This window comes from Telmatherina bonti (genome assembly GCF_933228915.1).
Source record: "Telmatherina bonti genome assembly, chromosome: 11".
In the NCBI taxonomy this organism is placed as follows: domain Eukaryota; kingdom Metazoa; phylum Chordata; class Actinopteri; order Atheriniformes; family Telmatherinidae; genus Telmatherina; species Telmatherina bonti.
The window spans coordinates 25,884,013-25,904,552 of NC_136629.1; the positions used below are offsets into that span (position 1 = coordinate 25,884,013).

Here is a 20,540-nt window from a genome sequence, read left to right on the forward strand (position 1 = left end):
GCTTGTGAACCATATGGCAAGTTCTTGTCATGTGAAACACCATCCGTGACATACATAAAGGAATTTCACAGCAGTCCCACATCTACTATGAAGTGAATTATCCGCTTAGTTACATGGACATCAAAACTGCTCAGTGCCAAAAAGGTGTGGCAACGTTAAAAGAAGCACTGAGAGTTGAAAAGCAACACAAACAATCCCACTTCTTTATGCAACTTTTACGGCACAAAGGCTGTTTGTGTGACACTTCTCTTTTTATTTTTCCCATTTTGAAATAACAATAAAAAAATAAAAAAAGATAAAAGAAGTAGTGTAAATAAGTCAAGGAGACATAAAATTCAAACATCTTTATATCAACTTCCAGCAAAAATACAAAGTTCTTAACATAAAGACGTATCATTCTTGGGATTACCACAAATAAAGCAGGTATTTCTTTCTAATATACAAAATCAAAATCTTTAAATAGCAACTGTAAAGAATAAACATGTTCAAGTCTGATATTTGGTGGGTTGTTTAGATTTGCTAAATTCAATCACCTACATGGAGTTCTTAAATAACAATAAAAACATTGTGGACCTGTTTTGCATTTACAGATGATTTCACTTGTTAAAAGGAAAAGATCAGAATAAAAAGGAAATATTTAACACTGTGCTAAAATGGTGTTTTTTTTTTCTCTTTCTTTGACAATAAACTCATGTAATGTTCTACTGTGGAAGTAAACAAACTTCACATTATGAGAACTTGCCCCAACAACTAGTGACAATAAAATAACATAAAATTGCAACATAAATTTTCAGAACTAGCTTGTGAAATATCTCAGGGAAGAATTATCACTCTTCAATGCGCCACTAATTCTCAGGAGGCCTTAAAGTTCATTCAGACCAGACTCTGAGGAATTATTGTTCTTAAAGTGACACAAAGCCCAGTGCTCCAAATTCCTCTCCAAATGTGCAGCCAGTCTTGAAAGGAGCTGGTGAATAAATATAGAGCTGGGTTTGTTTGGCTGCATTGTAAGAGTTGCAGATATTTTCTCCATATAAACAACATTCCCCACATGCAGAAGCAGATAAAACGCTCAAAGACAACAGAAGGTAAGGAGGAACACAGTAATAAAAACTACAACAAAAAATACAAACTTGCCATGACACATACAGAGTACTCCTATTTTAACATCTTGGACCTGAACATCCAATACAGCTATCATAAGAGCAATTTTACATTAATGCTTTTGGGGGGGGGGGGGGGTGAAGGACATAAAAGATGGACCTGTCAGAGAGAGAGACAAAAACCTGAATGCTGTGGTTAACAGCAGAATCATTTGATGAAACACGAGGCATGCACCGTGTGGAACGGAAACGGCTTGCTTTCGCTTCTTGAGGCAAATGAACGTCGGCTGCCTCTCAGGGAAGAAGGGAGGAGTTTTCACTTTTAGCAACACATTAGTTTACATTACATTTCATAAATAAGGCACCTGGTCACAACGGTCACATATTCACAATGTTGTGATTGGAAGACAGGCTGGAGATGCAAACTGCCAAATTAATGTATGTAAAAATTTCATTTCATTCCTTCCTTCTTCTCCCTCCAGCTCAAGGAATAGTGATGCAATATGTGCTAACATGCTAAAACAATATTTATATACAAAAGAGAAAACCAAAGGGAAAAAAAAAAAAAAAAGATGGTAACTTAATTTCATCTCACCTTGACAACAGCATCTAAGCTTGATGGTTGTTATGCCAACTCCTAAAATGAGGTTTGACAGGCTATTGTTATCTCCAGCCGTGCCGTAGAGCGCTGAAACATAAAGCAACTACCAGGCATCACACACAACTCGTCTGTAGCTCCTGATCACAGAGCAAATGTTCAGCAGATATGCCATCCCATTTGCATTTTCACTCTGAAGCTTTACAAAAGCTTAAACAAATTTCAATATCTGTTCCTTATTTTTTTCCCTCTACTGAACAGAAAATATGCTGAAGAGTTTGGTTAGAATACAAAATAGATGCATTTGGTCCTAAGAAAATTCCAAATAATATGAGAAAAAAAAAAAAACCTCTTCTACATAAAGATGGTATCTGTCAAAGGTTCGTTTTATTTTGTCCTGGTGCGCTTCGCCGGTGTCTCTAAAAGCTCCTGAGCTCTCTTAGTTGCTGCTTTTGATGCACTGCGTGGCAGCAAGGCTGTCTGATGTCTCTTTACCCCACTTCTGGTCAGCGTAGGTTCATCTGCCTTCTTGATTGGTTTAGGAGATGCAGTGGGCTTTGCCGCCTTCTTTGCAGCACTACTGGGGCTCCCAGCCAAAGAGGCGCCTGCCTCCATTTTCCTCTGGGATCGTGTCAGTACCTGGTCGGTTGAGGCTGGAGCCTTGACATCCACACTCTGCTGTGAAGTTTCAGCAGCATTCTCGCTACCTTTGACCTCTACATCCGTGCTTTGTGAGGACTCCTTTGCTTGGATTATTGCTGTCGCTGTGCATTTTTCTATGTCTGCTTTTTCAGCTTCTTTTTCTTTCTTGTTGTTGACCTTGTTTTTCAGTGTTTCTACAGGGTTGCGTTCAGATATTTTAGGGGATCCAAGTCGTTGAGAACATCTCTTTGGCAGCTCTTTTTTAGGAGTCTCTCTTGAAGGTCTACTACTGCCCTGAGCCTTCACTGCTTTCTCTTGAACATAATGCTTTTTCGTCGTTTTTCCAGCCAACATCTTCCTTTTCTGTAGTTTAGCACCTGACTCTTTTATCTGTTTACTAACAGCCACGACTGATTTCCGTCCCTTTAGTGAGGGCTTTAAATTTGACTTAGTGGCAGACTTTGTAGCAGCCAGTGGTTTTTTCATTTTTTTGCTTTTTAACATTTTTGAAGCCCCTTTTAGTCTAACGTTGGTTTGCTGAACCTGCATCTTCTCTCTGATGTTGGAGTATTTCCTCAGGATTCTTGCACTTGCTGGATTTTTCGATTTTCCAGAGGATTTCTGTGATTCACCTGTCTGTGCAGAGGCTTTAGCAGAGGAGTAAGATTTAGTCACAGTCTGGATACTACTAGGAAGTTCTGCCTTCTCCTTCCCTTTCACTGTGTTAGGCTCCTGCTCCAGTGCCTTAGCGATCAGTTTCTGATTCTTGGGATTGCTCTTTACAGGAGAAGCAATTGCAAACTTTTTCAAATGTTTCTTTAAGCGTTCTGCCTGTAGACTGGGAAACACTCCCTGCGAGGTCCCCGCATTTGACGAGCTGTGGAAGCAGAGCTGAGTTTCTGACGGATGACGTGTATTTACATTCTTGACAATAACAAGGGATTTTGTTTCAGTAGATTCTAGGAACCAGCGACAAATACTGCTGAGATTAAAACCTTTCATGAAAAGCATTTGGACTGGTGAGTATTTCTGCTGCTCTGAAGACTTTGGTTTGCGTGCTCTGCGTTTACTTTTCCATATCGCTGCCTGTCTGTCTGATTTGTTTTTGTACTTTGCAGCTGGCTGACCTTCTTTATCCATTTGCACCCAACCTTTCTGCATTTTATCAAACTTGATATTCAGATTTGTTATTAGCTGCTGGCTCTCTTCTCCAGTCAAAGTCTTTAAAAATTTGTTGGGCATTTGCTTTGGGGGCTCGTGTTTAGGGGCAATCGCAGGTACGTTTGAACTGTGGGGCGCAGATGTAACAGATAATGGAGAGGGCTTCACCTGAGCTTTTGTTATCCTCTCTGGCATTATTCTAACAGGGGAAGCCAGATCATTCTGTTTGGCAGTCTCAGCACTGGTAGACAGTGCCGCTGATCTTTGTGACCTCAAAGCCAATTTCTTGCTGGATGCTGGTGACTGGGTAACAGACTGTTTGGACAGGTCAGCCCTGCTTGTCTCACTTCTTAACGGCATTCTTGTGGGTTTGTCTGATGCAGAGGGACTGCTATCAGCTTGACTTGCAGACAGGTCTTCTGAAGATGCTACATTTTTCTTTTGGATCAAAACATCCCTCGCCTCGCTTTCCTTTTGGGGAACCCTCTTACTTCTTAGCGGCATTGGCTGTATTTGAATTTCAGTCTTTAAGGGAATTAGAGTTTCAGGATTTGATACTTCACCGGCAGTAACTTTACGTTTCTCACTTTTATTGTTGTCAGAAATAACTTTAGCAGATCTTAATTTCTTTTGTATAGTCTCCGGTTCACTTTCTACTTCATTCTTTGGTGTTTCTTTAGATGCTGTCTCTATTGTCTGTGTATTTCCAATGTCTGATTCCGCAGTTTCTGGAGTTGTGCTCTGTTGCGGCTTTTCAGGCTCTGGGGGATCAGATGACCTGACTACAAGTGGAAAAGGAATGAGAGCAGGAATCTGCTCTGCAGATGGAAGAATAAGGGTTGAAGCGTCTGGGGAAGAAATGGAAGTGAGGACATTGGAAGAATGAGGCAATGCTTGAGTACCCAGTGTTTTTTGACTGGTTGATCTGAGCTGCCGCTTAGACTCCATGTTCTGAGAGCAACCAGAAGGCGAATCAGACAGTACAGGCAAACTTTCCTGACCTTTCGTCACACTTTTTAGTTGGTGGGTTTGTTTAGTCCTTGAAGGAAATTTATTTCCTGGGCTTGATGGTGTGTCAAAAGATGGTTCTGTCTCCTGACTCACTAAAGTCTCTAACATCTTTACAGGCTTGCGCGCTTCAGGTGGAGTTTTGTCCATTTTTTTATTTGCAACATCTGAATCAACAGAATTGGGGGAACTTTTTTCAGGTATGTTCTGACTGGATTTTACTGGTGTTTCACTGGGTAATGTGGGATTGCTGCCTGCTCTGTGGCGCAGATTTCTGTCAGAGGCTGATACAGGTTTACCATTAACATAACCTATTATCGTTGACTCTGTTTGCCCTGAACTCTTTGGTAGTAAAGGTTTGGTACATCTTTTCCTACACAAGGGCGGTAACTTCTTTGAGGGTGCATCAAATGATTTTGAGGACAAATCACTCTCCTCTTCATTTTTTGTCTTTAGAGGCTCAGCATTGTCAGCTGTTTCAGGCATTATAATGTCCACCTCTTTTATTGACAGTTCCCCTGCTGAACCTGCAGTAGACATCTTTGCAATCACCTCAACATTGTCGGAGTTTATCTGCATTTCTGGCTGAAGTTCCTGAGGTTTTTCATCTTGCATTTTCTCCCCTTTATCTTCCTCAACTTGACTGGCTGTTGGTGAGCTGCTGGTCTGCTGGTCAACAGTCGTATTAATGTGCACTTTATCGAATGGAAGCTGGGGTACAGCTTCTTCTATGGTAATACTCATTGATGGCTCCGATTCTGTTTCTTCTCCAGCATGTGTTTGTTCTCTTCTGTCATGTATGACCTCTTGAGACTCTGGCTGATTCTCAATTAATGCTTCAATTGTAGGCTCATCGACAGCATCTTCACTTCCTCTTGTTACCCCTGATTCAGTAGCTGCCTCTTGTTCTAAACCTGTGCACAAAAGAGTTTCTTGGTTCTCTGTAGGGCATCGTAATGGAGATGGTGACTCTGACTGCTCCTTATTCTGACATTGATCTGTCTGACTAGTTTCAACAACATTTAATTTACTAGCTGTAGCCTCTACAACATCTCCAGCTCCTGGTATCACAGTTTCATCTGACTCTTCTGTGGACATTTGTTGATTTATTTTCTTCCTGCATACTCCAGAAAAAGGCATATCCACAGGGGGCACACCTTCTGGCTTTGAGAGGATTTGTTTTGGAGTAATCAGTGTTATTAGCTCGGGCATTGGATTTGGACAGTTGCCTCTCCCAGCCAATGTGCGGACAGTTTTTAACTCCCAGATTTCATCTGAATACATATGCCCCCTGGTGCTTTTTCTGGCATTGCGGCGCGGGAGCAAACTGCGCCGCTGCGCCTTAAGACACTCCATTATCGGCTTGTCAATAAAAACAATATCACAGCGACCAAGATCAGGGTCAACCATCTGCCTACAAGCAGAGTCCTTCACTGGGCGTTCAGAGGACCCTTTAATGGTCTTCCTTGCAGTCCGTGCAGAGTCTGAAGGAATGCTAATGTGAACAGGAAACACTTTTGTTGATGCATCTTTGGCATGCCCAAGGGTCTCCCTTTGCCTAGCTTGATGTGCGGGACTGGTCTGACTGTATCTTTTTATAGAAGAGCTGAGCCTAGCACTATGAGTCTCTGCTTTGTTATGTGAATGCAAGTTGCCCTGTTTGTCCTCCAACGTGTCACCTTTAGAAGAAAGAGTTGTATTGAGCACACATGAGAGCTTCTTACCAGTAACGTTGCTGGTCATGATTTTCATCTTAAGAGGTGCAGGATCATTGTGACGATTGAGTTCTCCATCGACGGGATTAGCAGTAGGAGAAGCTGAAGGTTGGTTACTCCTTGACCCTGGGCTGCAACGATCCAAACCAAGGCCAGATGTTTTCAGGGATAGAGCATTTTCTTGAACCTTCTTAATTGCACGACTGCTTGTGACAGAATGGGTCATTTCCTGGATTTCTGTCTTGGGAGTAGATTGAGTTGGAGAACTTAGCTCAGGGCGTAATCTCTCTGGGGTGACTGCACTGGAACTTGCAGTGACACAAGCAGTTCCTTGGACGCAGGAGGTAGAGTTAGAGGCTTTCTGTGTATTAGAGGATGCATGTGCTTTTACTTCCGACTGAAGAAAACCTATGGCATCTACTATCTGTCTCTGGTGGTGGGGACAGAGCTTGGCCACAAACTGCTCCAGTGTGGATGTGGACTGCAGGTCTTTCACCTTTGAAACACAGAAGTCTGGCGACTCTCTACAGAGACAAAAGAATAAAAAAAAAAAGTTCACATTGTTGACCAGCCTCTCATCTGCTACTATTTTTTTTTTTTTAAATTGGTTATGAAATGTACAACATAATTCACACAATATATATGGTGTTTGTCATTGCATATTTATTAGAAGAATAACCAGCCTTATAAGTCATTCAATGCACTTGACCAACTACATTATTATAGCTAGTACACTGTGTTTTTGCACAGGTGTTTTTGTTTTTAATTATACATACATATACAAGTAAAAATAAAATACATGCACAAGACATTTAATTACAGTAGTTCAGTTTTAACAGATTTAACACTTGAAATCCAGGTAAAATTTGGTCATGAGTTGTGCAAAAGATGGCATTTAGATGCAAGTGCTTACTAGCTTAAGCCAATTAGCAGGAAAAGGACATGAAATTGACTACAAACATTTCTGTGTTTTGTGGTAGTGTAGTGAGTCTGCTGCAAAATCATCCAATACATTTGGAGCATTTAGAAAACCATATTGTGCTCCAAAAAGAATAATTTATGACAATGCAAGATTTTTTCTTTCAAATAGTCCATCCTCCCTCCTCCAGAAAATGTTACAGAATAAAATTTGGAGGCGTTTTTTGTTTAAACAACCAACAATTAAAAACAATACTCTATATACAAATGCCACTAACACTACAATGAATTGTTGAATACCAGCCACTGTAAAGCTGAGATGTGTAGCCCCTCCCCCCTTTAGAGCTATAGCAAAAACAGTAGAATAAATAGTGTTAAGCCTGCAACATATCCTCTGTTCTGTGTTGTTTCTCAGTAAAATTCAAATGTGAAATTTCAAAGTTTAAATCAACTTTTTTAAACACCTCTTCAAAAACTCCTCCGTTTTGTGCTCATATACACAACAGGCTAAAACAAATTGTCATTAAATAAAAATCTATGGGTTTTTTATCACAGAAGAAAAAAATACCTCAGTGTTTTCAGACTTTTAGCTGAAATACAAAAATGCAGCTTTACGATGTTACATTAAGCATTTTTTGTTTTGTTTTTAATGCTTTTTGAGGCACTGACTTGAAAAGAAATGTGTTAAATAAATACCCACTGGTCAACATCTTACCTGCTTTTAGGTTATACTGACATTCATTATGTAGCAATATAAAACTGATATAAACACAGATTAACTGAGGAGGATTTTTTTTCCCCTTTTTCTTTAAGATCTAAACAAAAAAACATTTTACAACATGCCAAACTATTTTTTATTTAAAAATAAATTTCAGAGGTAAAAAAAAAAATAATTTCTGCAACTAGAAGCTAACTGTTTTTCTTTGCTAAGCACATCTTCACATCCCTGCTGGTTAGGTCTAAGAAGTAAAGTGGAGTACCTGAATAACGAGTGATGTTTCATCCCTGAGGGTTTCATTTAGCATTGCTGTGAGGAACTGACAAAGTTCATGCCTTTTTCTTCCAGTGAAATAACATTATCCATCTAACAAACACAAGCAAACCAAGTAACAGCCTTTAAAAGCATACATAACCCGATATCTTAACAACGCTGATATTACATACATTAGGGAAATAATTTTAGAAATGACAAACAACTAAACAGAGGCTTTTTTAATCATACATCTTCAGTTAAACATTATCTAGACTTTAAATTGTTTAGTAGCATTTCAGTTAATATATTTAATGCATTAATGACATAACGTGCAAATGCATATGCATTAACACATCGGTTCACAATTAAACATCCTCAAAGGTATAACCTACCATGTACAACAAACATCCTCAATGACATATGATTTAATCCAATCATGCTGAATACACTGTCATTCATTTATATACTGCAAGTATGAACCCACATAGAGAAGCTGTACATATGTTCACGTTCAGGGATACCATTATCATATCATCTGAAGTTGCAAATAGACTTTGGTCCTCATGTTTTTCCAGAACAAAACATAACCAATGTGTGTCAAAACTTTCTTAAATCTTTCCATCTGTCAGGCAAGACATACACCTTTTAAAACAACATACGTGTGTATAATCACTTTCTTGTAGTAATGTATTTTATTAAAGCTGTTAATATTTGTGACTACTTATCAGTAATAAATTATATAGTCATAAATATCAATATTTTATAAATCAAAAATGAAAAACTGTATGAGAAAAACAACTAACAACATCTTCTATTTGGGAAAGTATTGTAAAGGGAGGTCAAGTTTCTCTTTTAGGAACAAAACTGCTCCTGGAAAGCAGGAAACTATTAAAATGCTTTTGTTGCCATAAAACTGAAAGACTGAGTCCCTAATCAACTTCATCCCCACTCCAATGAGATAAGGATTTGAGTGAAGATGAAATAGATCACAGTTGTATTATTTACAAAGATGCACTAAAATATTTACATAGGGTGCAACTTTGACATTTTCTGCTGTCAAACCTTTCTCCATAGAAAAATAAATAAATAATTCTTGCAGTAAACTGAGTTGTGTTGTGTGCGTGAGGGACTGCTACATTGAAAAAGTAGATTCTGATATGGATATCCCACATGAGGTAGTCAGCCATTAAAACTGCTACAATAGAAAGTGAGGAACACAACAACACAGCTTTCCGTTCAACAAAAAGTCTGTCACATACCTACTAAGATGCTTTTAAAAAAGCAGTGATCTTAAAGTCATGCCGGATGATTGTCATTCTGTTATTGTTACTGAATGACAGACAATCAAAAAAGGTATCAGACTTGGTCTAACTTTATATAGGACATTGAAACAACTCTTTTTGTCCATAGCCAAGTTATTCAGCCATTTAACAAAAAAAAAAAGTCGTAGAAAAATGCATATAAAAAGAATATGCATTGTGAAGAACTTAAAAAGGAACTAAAGGCATAAACATTTATAACTAGAAAAAGACCTGTATTAAAAGTGCCAGTAGTCCAAAAGGTTAGTTGGCAATTTGTCTTTCCCCTTTTGTTGTATAGGTGTGCAAGTTCCTGAACTTTACTGAACATCTGTTCAGTTTTAATCTGAAACATAAGTATTAATATCCTTGATAAAATCAAAAGAATCCTCATCCATCTGACAAAATGCCAATCTAAAAAACAAAGAAAAAAGAATGCAAGCACAACTAATACTCCATAGCAAGATTTGCTAGAGCTGTGGCAGCCTGACATGAGGAGAATGGGCCATGACCCCATTTTCTAAAGTATCCTGAGGTAAAAGTAATAATGCACCAAAAGTTGTCCTGTTGGACGAGGCTGAGTAAACAACTAGGCAAAAATTCAATGAAAATGACAAGAGTAAACAGGCCCTCGGTAATATTTTCTTTCTTAATCCATCCAATTTCAAAGCAGCGTGACCTCATTTTCATATACAATTTTGTTAAGTAATATCAACCTGAGATTGATTGAAGCTATTTAAAACTAGAGTAACTTGCTGAAAGTTGTCTTTCTTAACTTTTGAATGTTTTCTTGTAGACATCTGGGCAAACACCAGAAGTAGACTCTCCACCATTGCCAAAGTGGCATGTCTGCGCATGTCTGAGCAGAACAGATGAAAATTTGACTTTTTTCTAGTTGCTGTTTGTTTTTATTCATTTCAAAGAAATGTGGACAGACCTGTGCATTTCTTGGCTGTTTGAACAACAGTAGCAAATTTGAATTGTTGAAGGAATAAAGGGGAATAAAGAAGGCAGGGCTTTCAACAAAATTGCTGCTGCCTGTGTGACAGGATGGGGCAGTGGAGGACAAGTTTTTTTCTGCTGATGCCGGTGTGCTCGCTTCGGGGCAGAACACCTGACATACTGAGAGCAGAGGAGAGTATGACATGTTGTCCTGTCAGAGGAAACACTAGTTTTTTTCCCCCAATAATAAAAACATAGCAAATTTGGATGAGCAGGTATCAATCTGACTCTAAATACAGGGTTTCCATGTCACCGTCCACCTAAACAAGACACAACCGGTAACATTTGTTATTCTTGTTAATGCTAACTGACAAAGAGACATGGGGGCTTCGGTATTGCTGAGGGTAAATGACTAATTTGGTAGATGTTGCTAAATTATTTATATATATATATATATATATATATATATATATATATATATATATATATATATATATATATATATATATATATATATATATATATATATATAAACATAATGTCCTGCAGTGTAAAGTAGTTATGAACACAATAAAGCCAAATATTTGACGAATAGAAAATTAACAACCTTTGCAAAGGTTTACAGGCCATTTCTTTCATCATATTTGATTATTCATTATAAGATTAGAGGTTAATTTTCAGTGTTATATTGCCCATTACTAAAGACAGCTTGTCAGACTATTATTAATCATGGTTTACATCAATGCACTGATGTCTAAATAATATGAAAACCAGAATTCTATCAATAAAACTCTTTAATAATATCCAGATACAATGTCCTTAACAACTGTAGACCACTGTCTAATGTCATCAAGAAAAAAAATATCCATGCTGCTTCTATCAGCAGATACAAGGTAATGAGCTAGTTGGACTTCCTATGACAGTCATGATGAAAATGCAAGGTGGCGAAACACACTAATGGCTACCGGATTAGGATTAGTCTATCCCCTTACCCTTACCTGCACAACAAATTTTGCAAGTAGCAACCAATCACAAAGTTAGACCCAGTCATTAGTACAGTGGTTCGGTCATCAAGATTTACTATCCTACAACTTTTAGATGCAACCCTTCTCTAACACACCTGAATCCAATGGCTGAATTCCCTTGTAAACATGTCATTCAGCTCTACAGAAGCCTGGCAACAAGCCAATTATTTGATTCAGGTGTGTTGGAGAAGGGTTGTATCTAAAAGATGCAGAATAGTTGATCTTCAGGATCAGACTTGGGCACCTTGCTATAGTCGGTTAACTAAATTAAAACTTGTTTAATCTACATAGTGTATTTAAAGCCAATAAATTTACTTAAATTTCTTAATAAACGCAATGAACCTTTATCTTTTGTTTTACGTCAATAATATAGGCCATTGGAAATCATTTACATTGAATTTTTACAATTGTAATTACTGTAATAAGTAGAGAGGGTATAAGGAGTGTACCTATAGAAGTTAACTGTTGGTGACTAACAGATGCAAATACAGTATAATCCTCATAAAGAAGGGCTATGAGACAACTTTATATCGCATACATTGGGCATGTACTGTAGGCATGCATGTATATCATTTAATATATATATATATATATATATATATATATATATATATATATATATATATATATATATATATATAAATTTAATGCTTTGTTTCTACATCATTAAATGGTAATTTTATATTTTAGGTGTTGCATCCCAGAGAACATCTGAAGCCTAGAGATGTACAAGTCACACTAAACAGAAGACCTGCACTTGCCCTGCAAATCTCATACTGCCTAAGGTAGACATCTGAGAAAAGATGCAACACAATTGTCAGTGAAAGTGACTCATATGAGGCAAATAATTAAAGGATATATCTGTAGCTGACGTATTATGTTTGAACAGAAAGGATTAACGTAAAATATCCATAACAAGAACTGCATCTCAAATAACACCACTGCTAATGAAACTCAAAGAACAAAAGACAAACGTTTTGTTGTTTCTACTAGAACACTAGGCTCAGAAATAAATATTAGAAAGTTTAGACTTAATAAATACTTTAGTGTTTGGGAATACTGTTATATCCACTGTCAACTTCAGTAGTATAAGTGCAATTGCAAAAATCTGCTGTCATCCACTCTGCAGTGCCAGCACTTGGTATGACCAGTACTGAAAGAAAACACACAGGGGCGCCAGACACTAAGCTTCAATATAGTGCTATGGGTAAATAGCATAATTTTAAAGATGGGAATTACTCTTCACTAGACATAATTTAATAAGATAATGTGTAATCAATTAATAAAATGCTGTGGTATATTGGAAATGTAAGACTAACAGCAGGTACGCCTTCCAGGCACAATATTTATGGTAGAGAGACACTTAAATATCATAAATATATAAATTAATGTATTATTCTCCAAAAGCAGGATTAAAAGTAAATAAATTACTAATAAATACAAGTACTGAGGTTTTGCAGATAAAGTCAGCTTCTACCACTGTCAAGTAGAAGTAGTGATTTTAAAAAAAAAAAACTGCATCACTGTGAGTAGGTTACAGATGAATTATCACTCTTTGGATAAAAGTCTTCCATCAGGGAAATCAGTCCCGCTCTCATCCGATGCCTTCTCTTTTTTCTCAGAGACAGTGCTCTGGGAGTTTGGGAGCTCTTTTGCTTCAGGGGACTGTGAAACACCCTGATCCTCCACTTGACTGATCAGTTTCACTTTCTTTTTAGGAGGATGTTTCAACGTCCCCAGACGCTCTTTAACTTTGTATTCCAGGGTGCTGTGTGGAATTCCATAGATTGCTTGAGCTTTTGACACACTCATTTTCCCACCCATTACCACCACAATGGCCTCTTCGAGCAGCTCAGTGTTATATTGCCGATATCGCCCTCGTTTTTTTCTTGGCTGCTTGTTACCTGGGTCCGACTCTAAATCCAAAGAATGATTCCCAACCAAGGACTGGCGGTCAGTGGGGAAAGGCCAATAGTCCTTCTCTGAACCTGAGCTATTAGAGCCTATGCTGCTCCTTTTCTGGATCTGTCTGGGCAAAATAGAACAAAGCTTCTTTCCAAGACCATTCTCGCAGAGTGAACCTGAATATTCTGTGGTTATGGAATCCCAGGATGGATCTGTTCCTGTGGCCAAAACTCGCACCTGAGGAATCTTGAGGTCAAAATTTGATGAACGCGAGATGGGAAGGCCTTCATCCCCACAGGCCTCCTGGATGTTTCCTTTCTCAGTGGAAAGTGACTTAGTCAGAAGTCCTGCAGCTTCCAACAACCTGGGTATGTCTTTAAGGTGCTCACTAGCTTCACTGCTGGTTTTGAGTTTGAGTAGGGCCCCAAAATGAGTTTTGGAATTCCAGGAAGGAGATCCATTTCTGAAAAGCTCAGTGGGGCTGGACTGGTGGTTATGGCTGAGAGGTGACTCGGGGTCGCTCTCCCGATCGTCTTCCTCTTTGATGTGCAGCGAATATGCAAGGGATGAGGAAGGCTTATAACTGGCGGAGTGGCCGAAATTCTCCCTCCTCCTCCCATCCTGTAGGCTCCTCTTAAACAGCCCGACTTGTCCGTCCGCTCTCAAGGTTCGCCTGATTGGATGGAAGGAAATTGGGTGTAAGCAGAGCTTGCACAGTGCCCTTTTCTTTTCTCTAAAAGGAGGATGGGTTGGGGGGGAGGATGTTGGCCACTCCTTTATTATATGACCTTGCTTTGGTAACATCACTGTCTGTAAGAGCAACTTACTGTGTAAATGTGCATGTGAATTACAAACAAAATAAAGTTCCTTTTGAAATATTTCCTTTAAAAAATTTGCTCTTCGTAACTGTTGACCCATATTTAAATGAATATAAAAAGGTAAACAAAATAAAAGACTAAAGAAAGAAGAAAGAAGGGGGGGGATTAAAGCAAAGAAAAGGTACTTCATTCATAGAAGTCTTATTATTCCTGTGGCTCAAATGCACAGCCAGGAAGTGGAATTACTTGTCATTGCTGTTGGGGAGTTTTGCATGCAAATTTTAAGGCACAATAACTATGCCGTATAAAATGACTACTGCAAATACAGTTTTTGACATTTTGTGTGTGACGTTACCACTCAACAAGCGCAGCAATAAAAGAGTATGCCAGCACAGGGTTTTTCTGTTTAGACCATCAAAAATTAAAACCTGACAAACTTAAGAAGAAAAAAAATCTAATCTCTGAAATAAACAATTGTTAAAGTGTTTAAATCCAAATAATTCTAGATAATCAAAGTCCCATTTCTTAACTTTCTGTAGGCTTTGCATATGATTTAAAATAATCAAAAATTGCCTCATTAATTTTAGTTTTCACTGCCTCATTAGTCTATGCTCTTTAAATTCAACATTTTCATGTGAACACATACTGAAGCGCCTAATAAGTCCATGCAGTAAATCACATTCAAAAACCAGATGCAAAAAACTAAAAAAGACCCTACTAATTCTCAAAGGAGTGGAAGAGGATAATTCAAAGCCACTGGTGTTTAATTAATGCAAATATATTTTTAATTCAAAAGGCACATTCAAGTCTTGCTCACTAAAAAGATACAAAGGATCACAAATACTTGATTTAATTAAAAACATAAAATAAATTAAATGAAAAACTTATACCAGAAAATAAAAGTGATATTGAAATATAGTCCTCTGATTTAGATCAAAGATACTAAAAGAAATTTACTTTTTCTAACCTTGGTGTTAGGCAACTTATGGTGGCTATGGTGTATGGAAATGGATGAAATGTTCATGCAAAATTAAAACTGAATTACAAGCATTGTTACAGGTGAACAACACAACAGATATAAAAAAAACAACTCAATACTATACTTTTCTCAATTTTACTTGAAATTAGGAACTAAGTTAACAAACACATCTGCTACATTATCTTATTTTGGAGTGTTTCTTTTGTTTTTGAGGAATGAGGAATTGCTAAATGTTTATTCTCCACTGCATTTGGGCAGGTTAGGTTTTCTATCAGTCAAGGGTAGTTTCACATGATTTTATCAGCAGTATATTAATAATATTATTAGTTTCATTATTAATTAATTTATTTATTTTGTGCTCATTTTGCACTGAGATGTGAAGTGAGTCCAAAGTAAATCACAGCACAGCAAATCCTCAGAACTGCCAGACCGGTAAGTGTTTTGTCATAAAACAATGTACAGAAACCAAAACCAGAGGCAAGCTAACAGAATATGTTTGAGTCATGCCTGGTCAAAAATCAAACAAATGCTGCCTGCTTAGTCTGGTGGTCATATAAGAGGTGATGAGCATTTTGTTTAAAAACTACAACTTCAGGTTTTTAGGCCAGCATAACACAAACTGTATCCTCTTGGATGAGTGAGAATTAAAATTAGCAGATGCAAATAAGACATTTCTTCTTATTTATTCATTTTTTTCTTGCTTAAGGAAAAAAATATTTGTTAGCAAAGCCATGTTATTTGCTGTTCATTTTTGTCAACTCCAAATTTAGGACTGGAGTCTCAGACCTTAGCTGGCATCAACTTCTTCACCTTCTTTGCATTAATCCTAGTCATCCTCATTCATTAAAAACATCATCGCTTAAGGACTGAACAAAAGAAAAACTTTTCTTACCCCTTTAATGTGGATGCAGCAGGAGACACACAGGGACTCCGGACAGATAGGTTGCTGCTGTAGCGATTCTTTTTGATAGATAAGTCAAGAACTTCATCTATCAAAAAAAAGAGGGAAAAAGAAAACAAAAAAAAACAACAAAACTTTAGATTTAAATTCAGCCTGAACCATAAGTAGCTATCTAGTTCAGGAATGCATGAACTGCTCTGCTACACATATTTTTCACACTACCTTGTTCACTGGGCTCTGCCAGAGGCTTCTTGATAGTGAGGTCAAGAGGAGCATCTTGGTCAGCCATGAGGAGCTTGCTAAGGACGGGGTTCTGGTTGTGCGCTGCCCCTGCCAGGGTGGCAGCAGGGCTGGTAGAAGGAGGAGGAGCCCGTGAAAGCAAGGGCGGGGTCGGCAGGCTTTGGTCCAAGTGAGGCAGGGAGTCTGACTGACTGTCCTGAGGGGAGGTGGTTTTTGAGGTATATTCGGCAGCAAACTGACTGATCATTCTCTGAAGAATCTCTCGAGCCACTACTGGAATGTGTGGGTCTGAGAAACTTGGCACATCTGAAAGGAAAAAAATTCAACGGCATAAGACGTTTAGTGTACATTTCTTTACAGAGACATCAGAAAACAGTTTTATTTATTTGTTTAACCTTTATTCAACCAGAACGTCCTTTACGACTACATTCTCTCTTTCTAGTGAGACTTGGCAAAGAAAACATGCTATAGCAGTCAACTCATAAATACTGTACAGGATAAAACAGTTAAATAGGTATAGTAATATATAATCATATATGTCAAGAGAAAAATACTTGTCATCAGTCTGTAAAACAAATTAACTTACAAGAACTTGGCTCAATTCCTTCACTCAACTTTAGTTTCACAAATCCAGATTACTTTACAACCATATGCACATTTACATAAATAGTTCTTTATCCATGACTGGTCTTTGTTTGATTCATTATTAGTATAACAAAGTAAGTACTGTTACACTATTACAGCCACACTTTGGACTAATCAAGACTCACCTTTTCTGTTAAGAACAGCATTGAGAAATTCCTCAGCTTGTTTCTCTAGTCTGCTGATTGCGAGCTGGTCCTTAATCAGAAGAGGTTTGGGTGCATCTTTGAGCCCCTTGTTTAAGCCAATTAGGTGTTCCTGTCAAAAGGCAAACTGTTAGATCAATGGCCTTTATTCACCAGAAACGCTGAATAATAATCCTTTCAGCGATTTAATCAGGGTAATTGAGTAACTACTTATTCTACTATTATAACATAATGGAAAAGAAAACAAAGTTGTTATTAATGATTTTTTAGCATTCCATCATCTAAACCTTTTTCTTCTCTTAAATGTACATTTTTAAGAAATCTGAATTGTGATGTTTATCACATATCTTGTGTCTTTCACCTGCACTTTCAGTTTGGAAGCTTGAAATCTAGTATGATAACCAACATAATAATAAATGCAACTGTTCCACCTACAACTACATGGAACTATTGTTAATGCAAAAAAGACACAGAAAAGAAATCTTACTTTGACTTTGTCTCTTCTCAAACAGCAGAATAAACAGTTTTCATCAAATGACCAATCAGACACTGCAACAGGCTTTAAGTCTGCAAGACAAAACGATAACAGAATGTGAAGTATTAGCTTTTATTTTTTTCAGTTTTTCTAATAATTAATTTGGATATTTACTCCAGCAATTTCAATGGTTGTACTGTTTCTGAACTAGATGCCCATCTTTAATTAAATTGAAAAACGTATATTGAAGCTTTGAAATACCACATTTCTCAATAATGCACATTTTTTCCCCTTTTTGTTCTGATTTTGTATTCATTATCACAGAAAGCATACAGTGAAACATCAGAATACATCCATGAAAAGGCTCTTTTTGAAGCCTTTAGTGTGTCATGTTCATTTTTTATTTTGATGTCATTCTGAACATGTTTCAAAGAAAAAGACCACTATTGAATAAAATAAAGGAATGGGACACAATAAAAGCCTTCTGTATAAACCTGACTGACTCAATCAGAAATGCCTCCAGATCAGCTGAAGTGAATACTAATAAAATGAAAATATGTACTTTCACTCAAAGCAAAAAAAAATGACAACACAAATAATGTTCTCTATTGTCACACAAACATTTCTACATCATATGACGTTTCTAAGACTCCACACCATCCAAAATATCAATTTTACAGAAACACAACCCATCTTCTTTTCTGCAGGCCGTGGTGCTGAACTGATGGTACCAAATGGTACAATGCAGCAACACGGTCATAATGAGCATTACATGACAATAAATGACAATAAATTGCAATACTTACCCTTAAATAATTTTAGGTCTTCTACCAGCTCTGGTCCAATCAGACCTTCGAGAATACTCTCAAAACCTAAAGAAAGACATTTAATTCAATAGATTTGCAATTTGACCATACACATTTTAAACTCAAATTTGTTCAAATTTACTTTGTATTGAGGTTTGATGTAGAGGCCAAAGCAAAACGCACACTTAAAATGAATCACTGAATAATACAATCTTTTGAGCTCAAGGGGCCAATTTAATTTGTTACATTTAGAGAGGGAAAAAAATGTTTAAGCCCTAGCTACGTAACGTCACTGAGAGATCATGTGACCATCCCTTAGCCATATACAATGACATGTCTGCCTTTCCATTCCAACTTGACAATCACCCTTTGCTTTCCTTAAAACATACATTATCTCCCAACAGTAAATGCATGCTTTATCCTCCTGTTGCCAGGCAACAAAAGCACCTACAGAGTTCAGCGTGACTGCATGTTATAACATCAAAAAAGGAACAGCAAGCAATAAGAGTCCTAGGTAATCTTGTGAAAATTTCCAATACCTTTGAGAAAATTAAATGTTCACTTCAATGGCAGTTTACAGTCAAGTAAAAACCAAAGAAAAACACTAGAAACAAGCTTCACCACATACACAGGCTGAGGAAATATTCTTCAGTCTCAGCTGTTTGAATGATAGTGTGTTAAGCTGCACAAGACTTAACTATGTATTAGCACAATATGCAATGTCTGTTTGCTGCCGCAGGGTCAGAATAACCAATCCAAAACCACTACATGAGTTAAATCAAGCACTAAAGAGGTCAAACAGAACATCTGTCTACTGAACTGTATCTTAAATGAGAGTGCACTATTCCAAATGTGCCACATTTTAAAAGTCCAAATGTAAGGACTTATAAGGTCTCTGACATATCTAACAAGACACAAGGTTGTTAAGAAAAACTACATTATTAAGCATACAGTATACAGATTAAATGTGCTGAAAAATCAAAATATTCAGACCCAAATGAACATTTATATCACAAGTTAAATAAGCAAAAACTGAATAAATTGTCATCTTAGTAAATATCATAGTGAACGCCTACTTACACTACATGTTCACAGATGAGCAGAGAAAGCAGTGAGAAAATATTCAGTTCTTACCATCCCCTCTCCACTCTCTTCCAAACTCACAGTGAATTCAGTAAAAGCTGTCATCTGTTAAAATGCCCCACTCTGCCTCTCTACAAATTCCCACCCACTTTTCAGCAGCCAAACATAAAAGGGGGTGGGGGGGTGAAATGGTGAACACATAGCTCTGCCTATAGCTGCAGCATGAGTCTGTTTCTGGGTTAGTGCACAGGACTTCGACTGTAGCTATCCAATCCTATTTCTGAAATATTTCAGAAGCACGAGGGGAAAAATGGGTCATCCAGTTTAGTTTGACAGAGCAGCGCCATGACATCAAACTACTCTTCAGGAATTTGGTTTAGGGCATTTCAAAATGTGTCATACTGTAATCCACAACTCTGGGGTCATATTAGACTGTCCAGCTAGAAGAGCGCTGAAATGTATAATGACCGATAGAAGGAACATCTAAACACAATCCTCTTTAACATCAGACATTTTTGGGGCCAGTAACAGAACTCAGAGAAGCCAGCGGCCTAAAGCCACTGAAGATAAAAAATTAATAGAATGTAAAATTTTCAAGAAACCTTTAAAAATGAATGAATATAGAAAGAAAACAATAGGCAGAGTTGAGATGCTGATTAAAGGAAATGTAAAAATTAAATAAGCCGCTGTACTGTGTTCCTTACTACTGACTAATTTTTTTTTTGTTTATTTAAACTGAATTTTCCTCTTGAAAAGAAGTTATTGAGCGATTGTAACAAATAAACAATTAACTGTCACTACAAATAAACTCCTACCTTCTATTGTCAATAGAAGGTACGAGTTACATTTGTAGAAAAAGAACTATGGCCAACAGAGAGAGAACTAATATCTTAAAATGTAAGGACCAATAAAAAATACAGGAGAAACAAACAATCTCTATAGTTTTTGAGTAACATAAAAACTTGCCTTGTTGCTTTGGCTACACATAATTAATTAAACTTTTGTCCTCCATGTTGTTTTTTAGTTTGTGTTTATTATGCCAATCAACTGTTATGTGAACAGAATGACTTAAAAATAACTTCTTGGCTCTTTTTTCTGGATAGTTACTGAAAATGTCTACTGGCTAAGTTATTGCTGAACGGATTTGCAGCTTTAATCCTTA

The 20,540-nt window shown here is 37.3% G+C and overlaps 1 protein-coding gene across 1 annotated transcript; it reads right to left on the bottom strand.

Annotated features, from left to right (window-relative positions):
• Positions 1-397: 397 nt before the first annotated feature.
• LOC306762343 (uncharacterized protein) lies at positions 398-19,804 on the bottom strand (the record flags this gene model as incomplete). The annotated part of the gene is made up of 8 exons (XM_079248786.1): positions 398-6,751; positions 15,978-16,074; positions 16,209-16,532; positions 16,997-17,126; positions 17,502-17,581; positions 18,296-18,361; positions 19,430-19,454; positions 19,781-19,804. 8 exons carry the CDS (start codon positions 19,802-19,804, stop codon positions 2,089-2,091), a joined length of 5,409 nt encoding a protein of 1,802 aa, XP_079104912.1. The 3' UTR covers positions 398-2,088.
• Between the last annotated feature and the right edge of the window lie 736 nt (positions 19,805-20,540).